The sequence below is a fragment of the Erpetoichthys calabaricus genome, chromosome 5, assembly GCF_900747795.2.
Source record: "Erpetoichthys calabaricus chromosome 5, fErpCal1.3, whole genome shotgun sequence".
Lineage (NCBI taxonomy): Eukaryota > Metazoa > Chordata > Cladistia > Polypteriformes > Polypteridae > Erpetoichthys > Erpetoichthys calabaricus.
In genome coordinates, this window is record NC_041398.2 from 190688233 (window position 1) to 190700275 (window position 12043).

At 40.0% G+C, this 12043-nt stretch overlaps 1 protein-coding gene across 1 annotated transcript in view; it reads left to right on the forward strand.

Moving 5' to 3' along the window:
• LOC114652691 (cilia- and flagella-associated protein 95-like) overlaps nucleotides 1-12043 on the forward strand; it is a 62145-nt gene that overhangs the window by 15507 nt on the left and 34595 nt on the right. The window contains exon 4 of the mRNA XM_028803023.2: nucleotides 1375-1443. Coding sequence (XP_028658856.1) covers nucleotides 1375-1443 — 69 coding nt within the window. The remainder of the gene's footprint in view (nucleotides 1-1374; nucleotides 1444-12043) is intronic.

The window sequence follows — 12043 nt, forward strand, 5'->3', positions numbered from 1 at the left end:
GTTGATATTAACTCATTGGCAACTGTAAGAGATGTCCTGGTTACAAAACACACATTTTTCATTTGATGTTGGTAACTATTTATTGCTTATGTCAACAGCTCCAAAGAAAGATTTTTTCAAGAGTATCCATGATTAAGTTCAATGTAAAAATACCTTCTGTTGGTGGTGGGATCAAAGGAGGCATGCTGAAGAAATGTGGTTTCATTGGCAGTTAGACTAACTAATCAGTCCTTTCCTGAATCTTCTCCTGTTTTTCTTCCTCTTCATCTTTTCCAACTTCTTTGTGAGGTTGATGTGCCTGATCAACCTTCTCCAAACAGCTCAGTCCTGTACCTCCTTGCTAGTCAAATTCTTTACTTTCAGATCTTCTTTGACTTTATCCATCCACCTCAACTTTGGCCATTCCTATCAGTCTTTATCCCACATATTCATTGTCTCTCCTCATCACATGTCCATACCACTTCAATCTACTTTCCTTAGATATCTCTCCCACTTTAGTTGCCTCTCAGGCTACCACTGATCCTAAATGGTGGCACAGTGGGTAGTGCTGCTGCCTCACAGTTAGGAGACCCGGGTTCGCTTCCTGGGTCCTCCCTGTGTGGAGTTTGCATGTTCTCACTATGTCTGCGTGGGTTTCCTCTGGGCACTCCAGTTTCCACCCACAGTCCTAAGACATGCAGGTTAGGTGCATTGGTGATTCTAAATTGGCCCTAGTGCGTGCTTGGTGTGTGGGTGTGTGTGCGCGCCCTGCGGTTGGCTGTTTCCTGCCTTGTGCCCTGTACTGGCAGGGATTGGCTCCAGCAGACCCCCGTGACCCTGTAGTTAGGATATAGCAGGTTGGATAATGGATGGATGGATTTCAATAGCTCTCCCTGCAGGCTAACGTCTGAATCCTGATCATCATTAAACCTCATATTTCCTGTCTTCTAACTGTTTATTTTCAACCCTCTATCTTCTAAAGCCCTTTTCCCTTCTCCAGCTACGCAACACAATGTCATCATCAAACTGATTGGTCTTTTATTCCATGACTCAAAACAGTCATAACTAGATCGAAGAGGTAAGGACTTGAAGAAGTTCCCTGGTGCAGACCTACTCTAACTGGGATCTTGTCTGTTACCCCAACACTGCTTTTACCCTGAGTCCTCACTCCCTCGTACAAATCCTGGACAATCCTCACATACTTCTCTGAAGCTCCTTTTTCTCTCCTGCACCTCCAGACCTCAGTCCTTTCCTTCATATGTTGCCTAAATTGCAAAATGAAGTTTTATTATTTTTTAGTCTGATAAAAGTCCAAGACATATAACAATTGCTGTGATATTTGAAATATTCTTTCCAACTGTGTAATACTCTTTATTTCATCCTGATCATGTCCAGGGAGACAGGCCGACCGAAGACTGGTTTTAGAGCAGTGTTACCTCGGCATCCTGCAGATCATAACAAAATGTACGTATTAATTATTTCCATTCAGATGAGCAGTGATATGAAGATTGCTTTGTATTGCTGTAGTTCTAAAGAAGACTGTTTGTGGTTTCTAGTATACAAAAGAGTGTGTCAGATCTATAGAAAATTGAAGTGAAAGTCTCTCTGCCTGTGCCTCTTTTTTCACTTCATAATGAAATCCACAACTGTTCAGCGTTACTATGCAATGGTTAACAGAACAAAGCGAAATGCCTGGCTTGGCGAGACATACAATTACAAGGGTGGCTCCCAAACTGGCAAATGAATGGAAATGTATTGTGAATAATTGGTGAGATTGACTGCAATTGATAATTCAAGCAATACTGTAAAATCAGAGTGACTCAGCCTCCCCAGTATGCCGGGGGCAAACCTATAAATGGAGAAACAAATATTTGTTTTTTGTTTTTTTTTAATGAGATTTTGTGAGTTTGTGTTATTTTTCTGTTCTCCCCTCTCCAATGCATGACAAGTGGGTTATATATTCTGGAACATTTTTCATTAATGTCCAACTGTCTGTCTTTTCAATGTAGTTTTACTTTCCATCATGCTGAATGAGTATTTAAATATCGTACATAGTAGCAGAAATGTTTGATGTTACTAGTAATAACATAAGCTATACAGTAGTTTTTTTTAATGGATGCTTATTTAAACATTTTAAAATGTTTCCTGTCCTCATTAGTTATTTGGCAATACAGTAATACCTTGGTTAATGATTCCTCTGAGAACAAATTTCCTTTAAAGCAAAGCTGGCATTAAATGTGCTATGGCCCACGTGCAAATTTAAGTACCAGTCTGCTAGAGCGCTGGGTGTTCACTGTGCAACTTCCTTACACTGAAAAGTCCTTGTCTGTTCTCGATATTTGGTGTGCTGTGGAACAGGAAGTTATTTTACATGAGTGCTTAGCTATTTTGCATATCTGGTACTTATATTAATAAAGCATTTTAACAAAGTAATAAGTATAATTTGCCCAGTATGTCACAAAAACATAAAGCAGTATGTTTCTGAAATGTGCATTATAAGGAGGGGACTTCATGTTTCAGCCAGGGTTCCCCCATCGGCTGGGGTTCAAATTCATGTTTTAGGTCAATTTTGTTCATTTTTTATTCCTTTATTTATATTACTGTTATTTTTGTGGGATCTGTGCATTATTCTTTTTTTATTGTGTCTATCTATGTAAACTGTTTTGTAGGCGGTTCCCCATGAGGTGGAGCCACCTGCCAATAATGGCCAGGAACTGCACTTTGCCCTATAAATCCAGAGGGTCTCCCACAATTTCTGGTGGTTCAGTTTAAATTAAATAGGAAATGTTGGCTAGTTCTTGTGTTTTCTCTGCTTTTAAGATGGTTTTTTTTTCTGGATTCCTGACATTTTCCCTTGTTTTTGAATATTCGCTGGATTTGTGATATGGGACTTTGTTTGCTTGGATTGCCTTGTGTTTTAGGCAACTCCATTTTGCTCTATGGAGCTTCTCGTTGTATGCTACAGAGCTTATTTGTAAAACATTTTTTTTTTACATTTTGTGTTTGCCCTTTTATCTACTTGGGGTTTGGTGGTATATCCCCCAGTAGTGGGCATTATTGGAAGTGCTTTTTGGGATTTATGTGTCTTGGGACTCCTATAGTTCATAACATCCAGCTGGGGTTCAAACTCATGTTTTATGTCTCTTTGTTCATTTTTGATTCTTTTTATGCTGATTATGTGTATTATTCTTTATTTTTGGTTTTGTCTCTGTATATAAGCTGACTTTGTTATGTTCCATTTATTTTGTGGGTGGTCCCCCAAGAGGGCCACCTGCCAATCACTCGTAGAAACTGCCCTTCACCCTATATATTCAGAGGGTCTTCCACAGTTCCTGGAAGTTCAAGTTCATTGTGAATGCCTTCTGGAGTCGAGGAGCTAGCTGTGTTTTGCTGTTCTTGTGCCCTTTGTTTATTTTGACCTTTTGCTGTTTTATCAGCCACTCCATTTGGATTCTGCACCGGGACTTTGTTGAACTTGATTGGCTTTGTTCCAGGAAATTGTATTTAGCCTTTATGCTCCACATAGATTCATTGTGATTGGAATCCTTTTTTAAAAGAACAAATCCTTAATTTTATAAAGATTTGGTACTTGTTCTTATTACTAGCCAGGCCCCCCTCTAGTGGGCATTATTGAAAGTGTTTTCGACTACATGCTTTGGAAGTCTTTAGTGCTTGGGACTCCTAGTTCACAACAGGGGAGAAAACAGAGAAAAGACATGCCATGTTATAAAATAAATGGGGGTTAGGACCCATGCAGGAAAGCAGCTGATGTAGGGCATGGAAAAAATGACGCAGATAAAGAGCAACTACCCGCAAGCACATCATAGGTGTTTGTCCTTTGTTAAAGTATTCAGGAAAGTGAGGTAGATGGTGTTGTCTCTAACCTTAAGTGAGATGTGAGGTAGAGATGGTGGTATAAATGTGTATGCCAGTGGAAGAGGCAGATAAGAGCATATTGTCATGCTTGGGTCACAGATTTGCGCAGAAACACAGGAGGTTGTAGAGAGACAGGAACGTTATTCAAACACTCCAAACAAACATTTGTCTCTTTTTCAAAAGTTTAAACGTGCTCCATGACAAGTCAGAGATGACAGTTCCGCCAGGAGCAGAGAATGTCAGAGAGAGTGGGAGAGAGAGAGAGAAAAGCAAACAATCAATTCTGAATCTGACAGGTGCCCGTACAGGCTTTTAAGTAAGTGGAGTACCGCACGAGAGGCTTATCACACGACAGAGCCGCCAAGTAAGGTAAGGAGAAATGTGAAGGTAGTCTGTCAATGTTTTTCAGGGGTTTTCCCAGGGACGTCTGTATTCTCTGAGGGTGCGATCAGCCCCCCAGCTCACAATATGCAGCCATGGAAAATCCAGGTGACAGCAGAAGCTGCACCAATCCTACAAGATGTTTTCATGTTCCTCCCATGGTAAATCTACCTCTGATAATGTAGTTTCTTATAATGAACTAAAGTCCTGGAATATATCTAATTCATTAACTGAGTTATTACTGTAATCCTGAATTTTTACATTATGGTGTACCTTATATACTCGCGGATAAGTTCTCCCGCGGATAAGTCGGGGCTTGATTTTAATATAATTTCTGGTATTTTATAATGTCAGTCGTATAAGTCGAATGCGGAAAACTCACGCTTTTAGTGCAAGGGATTATGATATGCTAACACCCACCTGAGGGAGTAACCACGGAGCACACTGCCTTTTTATTTCTATGTGGGTGCGGCAATGCGCTGTCTCAGTGCGCACTCCTAACCTCTTTGTCTCTCTCTCGCTACTGTGTCTACGTGACCACCCGAACTATTCCGAAGTGACATTTGCACTGATTTGTGTTTTTTGTATCTCACACCTTCATACACCTTTATTTTAAGAGCATCCCTTACCTATGATGGAGTGTTCGATCAGAAGAAAATATGAAGCTGGTTTTAAATGAAACATCATGGAAGTGGTGAAAGAAACTGGTAACTGCACTGCTGCAACCAAATTCGATGTGTCTGAGAAACTGATGCTGTGATGATGCGGGTTCAGCTCCATGCTCCCCTTGGCTGTTCAGGAGCCTTTGAACCCAACACCGTCGGTAATGTCACCGATGAGCTAGACAGTGAGGCAATAACAATGAGCAAGGGGATGGTGTAACAAAGTGCAAAGTGCTTTTATTAAAAGACAAATCAAAACAGGTGTCAAAGTTCAATAAATCAAAAGTCAATAAATAATCCATATAAATAAACGTGTGGAGGTTAAAATCAATAAATAGAAAAATCTTCTAAGAATAACGAGATTAAAAATCCAACAAGAAGCAATCCTTTAAAATGACAAAGCCATCTGGGCTGCTCTAAAGGAGAGTTGCCTACCTGCAGGAACAGCTGCCCTTCACTCAGGTCCGGTAGCTCTCCGATCCTTGGCTTCATCGGGCTCCCAACCGGACTGAGACTTTGGTCAATTCCCCAGCGGCCAAGGCGCTCACGCTAAGGCTAAACCAGTCCAAAGCCTCCTCGACTCCCGCTCCTAGCAACGGCCAAGTCGATTACTCCACTGGTCACTCCAGCTCCTAAATCGCTCAGTTGGAGTGACCGCTTTCTCAACCCACTGAGTGTTGGCCAAACACTCCCCTTGTGGGCTCTCCTCCCAGCTGCCTGTTTTCTCCCATGCGAGCCTGCTCTTGCTCGCACCGGCGCTCGCTCGCTTCCTGCTTGCTTTTTTTTTCAGCCACCTCCTGTTCTCTTTCCTTTCTTTTCTTTTCTTTTCTTTTCTTTTCCTTTTACCTTTCTTTTCTTTTCATCTCCCTAACCGTCTCGGGCTTCTCTATATATGCAGAGAGGACATAGCAGCTGCAGCCCATTAGCCACAGGAACAATCACGGATGTGGGCAGTCTCTCACCTGTGCACTTAGGTGAGAAACACCCACACCGCAGATCGCCCTGCGGCTCGCTACAGCCACCACGCCCCCTCGCTAAGCCACGAGCGCGGTGATTATTTATTTTAAACAAACTGGCCTTTGCTGGAAGAGCTGTGGACCCATAACACCACAAATGCAAGATTGGAGGAGGCAAAAAAGATGTTAAAAAAATAATGAAGTGTCGTATTTTTGAATGGGTGTATAAGTCGGGGTCTGGTTTTATGATCGATTTTTCGGGTTTCAAGACCCGACTTATAAGTGAGTATATATGGTAATTATACGGTAATTATTATTTTGAAACAGAAAAAGTTATTGAACAATTGAACAATTGTTTGAAGTATTAACCTATGGCTAACACAACTAGTTTTCCAAATCCATAATATTACTTACACTGTGAACACAGAAACCAGCATGTGAAATACACCCTAGTAAGGTAAGGGGGTCCCATTATTGCTACATCGTTGGCTGAACACCAAAACTTTGCTCTGGAACTGTAGGATATACAATTAACTTAATAAAATGCTATCACTTACAGTTTAAATAATTTAAATAGACTAATCAAATTGTACTTGGATATAGAATCTCCAAATGAAAGCCACACCACCTTGTGATTCTGACCAGCATCACAAAGAACAGCCACGCACTACATTTCTTTATGAGACAGCAGATCATGTCAGCCCACTTGCCATAGCGGTGCTGACTCCAACTTTAACAGGTGCAGAACTTTCAATTGAAATATCTTCTTTCAAGACAATTTAATTGTTCTGTCTGATTGTTTTAAAGTAAATCTAAAATATATGAAAAGAGAACTTTGTTGTCTTTTCTTTGTTTCAAAGCACAGCCAGGCTAAACTAAATTGCATTAAATCTACCATGCCACAGACCAGGGGCCTCATGTATAAACGGTGCGTACACACAGAAATGTTGTGTACGAATGTTTCCACGCTCAAATCGTGATGTATAAAACCTAAACTTTGCGTAAAGCCACGCACATTTCCACGGTACCTCATACCTTGGCGTAGCAATTTCTCCGCTCGGTTTTGCAGACTGGCGGCACCCAGTGTCAAAGCAGTGCTACTGTTCCTGTGTGGTCAACCTTTCTTTCTTAGCTCCACATTCCTGACATGGCTTTATAAATACAGTGAAACTAACTGCATATTGTTTATTAGTGTAATGCATCTGATTGTAATTAACCTGCAGCAATATAATGGTCCAGGGAATAGCCATAGTATTCCAAATACCATAACTGCTTTAGCGTTGTAACTCTCACTGCATCTTCTTCTTCTTCTTTCAGCTGCTCCCGTTAAGGGTTGTCACAGCAGATCATCTTTTTCCATATTACTCTCACTGCACCACTCGGAGAATTTGTATCACTGTATCTGAGTGGGGAATCACAGCAGCAGCTGATCGGAAAGAGAATTATCGGTATACAGTTTCAAGCACACACTACCTCAACCACAGCAAAATGCTTTAGAGACTTCCCAGTACGGACTTCGCGGTTTAGAAAAAGTTTCATCCCAAGAACTCTAAACGCACTCAATCAGTCCATCAAGTGCTCCTTGTAGAACTGTTTACTTATAAGTACAATTACCTCACTGTAAACTTGCACTACAGTTATAATATTGCACAACCTGCGCCACTTTATAAAGCGCGTATTTACATATGATGACGGTATTCATTTTTAAGATGAAATGCAGTAAAATATATTAATTATATTATACAGATAAAACTTTAACTTCATTTAAATAATCTGTATTGTTAATAATTAAACATGTGAGGACACGGTGCAGCAGCGCTAGCTAGTTCACGGATAGCTCCTGCATTGCGCTGTATTATTGCTGGTGCTGACGCGACACTGGAAGGATAGATGGATAGAATAATTAAACATGTACTACGAAGATATTTCAATGTTCCTTAAAAGTTTTGAAGAATCGGCGTTCTAAGCTTACAAATGGCTTCACGTCTATTACATAGCTGATTGTGTGGCGATTGGGTATTTGGAGAAAGAAAAGTAAGGACAGGAATTGGAGGTTAGTACGTTTGAAAGAGACAATACTGCTGTGATAAATTATGTCATTGAAGGTCACGCATGGCGCAGCAAGCCTCTTGCGTGAGACATGAACAAGCACTGCGCCACTGTGTCCCCATGTTTAATAACATGCTTTCATTCCTATCATCATGAAAAAGATATCACGTATACATCTCAGTATTTGAATTATTCAGAGAGTTGTAATATCACGAATGTAATGGATTATGTGTACTGTCAAAGAAAGAGAAAGCCCGTTTAAGAAGCAGGTAGTGATTCACACACATAGAGCACAAAGAAGATCAAATACAGAACAAAGCATTTAACATCCTACTTTAGTTACAATGGGATTTGAGAAACTAGTAAATTAAACGATTTTAAGATGAAGTTTATGTTGTTCTACTTTAATGGCAAAATAAACTACATGATTAAAGTGGAAATTTCGAAATTAAGGTTGACATTTCGTGCTTTTTTCCCACTGTGTGCCTATTTTTGTTGTCTGTACCCTAATAAGCTTTCATATGACACTCAGACGGTGGGCTACGACTCGCCTTTTCACGGTGACTTTGATATGTGATTTCTTTTTTATTTCGGGTACTGTGCGACTTTGTGAACTTGAGCTTTCGAGTTTTTCCGACACTCTGTCACTCGATCAACTTCCTTTTATTGATTATACCACTGTTTAAACCAACAAATAGTACGTTTTTCCTTTGCCTCCACTTGGTATTCGCTGAAATTCTTATATTTTCCCCCGTGCTTTTCCCATTGTCTTTTCTCAGAAGGCTATTTATATCGATTTGCATATTCAAAGAGGCATAATTCTGGGAGGAGTTGGGGCGGGACAGAAGGCGCGTGCACGTGCGTTACTTTTCACGCTGAGCGGGATTTATGTAGTGGAAGAACGTGAAAGTTTGCGTACATACAGATTCCTGCATCTGGATTTTTCTGTGTGTACGCACATTCCCGCTTTTGTGCTTACGCCATGTTATAGTGTGAGTTCTACGCACGCCGTTATACATGAGGCCCCAGTTCTGCAGCTCTAGTTAGTTAAGAACATGGATGGCAGAAGCATAGCATTTTGAGGGTAAAGTAGGCTACAATAAAAGGAACCACCCTAACAATGATCTTCTTCTGAATTTATATTTGAGCAGATTTTCTCACAAACCAAGTATTAGGAACTATGGGATTTATAACACTATGTTTTTAAAATATATTTTCAGGGATCCCCCAAAGGGGATTGTAAAGCTAAATTAGGGGGTCCCTGACCTTTCACCTTGGCAGACACTATAGCAGGTTTGGAATAAAAGCAACACCTAAGGCCAACATCACACTAAATGACTTTGAGATGCTGGATCTCATTGCCTTGAGGGTGTCAGATTGTGCAATCAGGAATCACAGTGTTGAAAAAGGCAACACAGTAAACAGAACTGAAAGATGAAACCTTAGACAAAACATGCAGGGGCCAAAACTAGAAGGACAGAAGATTGCTCATCAAACCAAATATGTGAAACAAAAATTGAAGTTGATATTATCTAGCCAGAAAGTTTCTGTTATGCCTGTTGTGAACACACGACACAGCATGGCTAGTCTGTGGCAAGGATGCTCACTGCTAGTCTTATACCTCTAATTCAGTATTCTGATTAATCTGCTGGCAAAGGGTTATAGAGAGCAACCGCTGAGTGGTGAATAGCAACAGACCAGAAGAGGTGTGTTTGAGAACGAAACTGAAAACAAAACAAGTCTCCTCGAAAGGGTGTAAATCATTTTGAAAGTCACGCTGTATTATTCAATTCAAAATTATATATCGAGCACATCTGTCTCTCTTAAAACTGTCCAAAATGTTTCCAGGGCAAGATCCAACCTGCGAACGCTGCAATCAAGTCCCAGCCTCACTGGGTCACATGTTTTGGGCCTGCACCAAACTAACATAATTTTGGACCAAAATTTTTAAGTGCCTCTCAGACAGCCTTGGTGTCCCAGTCCCTCCTAATCCACTAACAGCTGTTTTTGGTGTTCTTCCAGATGGGTTTAAAGTGGAGAAGGACAAACAAACTGTGATTCCCTTCACTACACTTTTGGCACGCAGACTTATTTTGCTAAACTGGAAGAATCCTAACTCTCCTCTTTTAAGTCAGTGGGAAACCGATGTTTTATATTATTTGAAATTGAAAAAAATCTAATTCTCAGTTAGAGGATCTGTACAGAACTTTTTCAAAACCTGGCAGGATCTAATCAATAATATTTTAGAATAAGCTCTTAAAGCACCGAGGAAGCAATTCTCTCTGCATTTTTTTGTCTTCTCCATTCATCTCTATTACCCTATTAAACTAATCAATTTAGGTATGTTTACAAGCTTTAAGGTTTACTCCATTGGCCATGTTCTCTTTCTCAGGGGTGAGGGTCGATCTGTTTTCAATCCTATTTTTTGTAAAAACTGATCTATTTGTATTGAATGATTAAAATTAATAAAATTAAAACAAAAAAAAAGAAAAAAAAAGAAAGTCACGCTGTAATTGTAGCCAGACATGGGCTACAAAGAGTAGCTCACCATAGTACTATTGCGTAACCAGAGCCAAAAAAAACAAAAGAATTTTGAGTCAAAAGCCAGGATGCCAAATTCAATATTATCAAATTGCACTTGTTAAGTTGTCAAATACGTATCTTGGAGAAACTGCACTGAAATTTATTGTTGAGTCTTTGTGATGTGAGTCATGGAGGCCATGCTTAGAAAAAAAGGCAAGGTCCACTAGCAACCCATTACGCATGATGTAACACACTTAAGAATTAAATAAAAAAATACAAAAAAAAGACAAAAAATAAAATGAAACACTACATACACAATTTACACAATTGTTGTTTAACTCCTTTTTCCTGCAGTTATTGGTGGCCTGCAAACCTTGACGCTATTTGTGTAACTGTCAGTCTGATGGGGTAGGAGTCAGGTGACGCACCGTTTGTCAGGTTCCTTAATGTCTCATAGACAGTAGGCAGATTTCACATCATCTTCATTAACATCTTATTCATGCACCAAATGCAGAGCTCATTTGAATTTCACTTAAATGCTTAGTCGTACTAAGGACCTGAAGTACAAATTAAATTCCAAACTCTCCCACACTACCAGTCTTGCCGTCCAGTATAAATTGTTTGTTTGTGCTTGCATGTCTAATGTGTGACATGAAAGCCTGGTGTACATTCAAGGAAGAAACAAACAGTCCTAGCTTGATGGTTTGGTGTACCTTTTGAATTTATGGCGTTCAAAGCTGATTTAATTTAAATTTTAAAATATTTTAATTTCACACATTTCCACTGTTTTTTCAATGTCCTGCTGTAACAATATCAGAATAAACTCCTGACGGGCAGGAAGTCCATCATGGGTTTCATTTGGATTGTGGGAGATAAAAGTTACCTGAGGAAACCCAGATGTGCACTTGCATATAATTCCAGTTTTTACAGAATCAGTCTGATTTTGGAATTTAATTCCATCTTTCAACTGTACTTTTAACAATTCACCATTTTGTTAAAGATCAGATTTAAACTCACTATATTAGAGAATTTGGTGACATTTTCTTAATTTACTTAAAATATGTATTGCACGTCAGTAATCATTTTAAATTTGAAAGGCTCAGTTCATTTACGTACATCATTAAATGAACATCTTCCATCCATCTATTTTTCAACCAGCTGAATCCGAACCACAGGGTCACGGGGGTCTGCTGGAGCCAATCCCAGCCAACACAGGGCACAAGGCAGGAACCAATCCAAGGCAGGCCGCCAATCGACCACAGGACACACACACAGACACACCCAGCACACACACTAGGGACAATTTAGGATCGCCAATCCACCTAACCTGTATGTCTTTGGAAACCCACGCAGACACAGGGAGAACATGCAAACTCCACGCAGGGAGGACCCGGGAAGTGAACCTGGGTCTCCTAACTGCAAGGCAGCAGCGCTACCACTGCACCACCCCAGTTTGTAACCAGAAATGAAAAATAACTGTTTAATAATTCTTATTAGTGAGCCTAATTATGTTAGCATGCATTCATTTTTTTTAAATTAAAAAAAAAATAGAAAAACAAATAAAGCAAGGGCTGTAATTGAAGGTTAGTGATCGGGACAGGCGCACTGTGTGCAGAT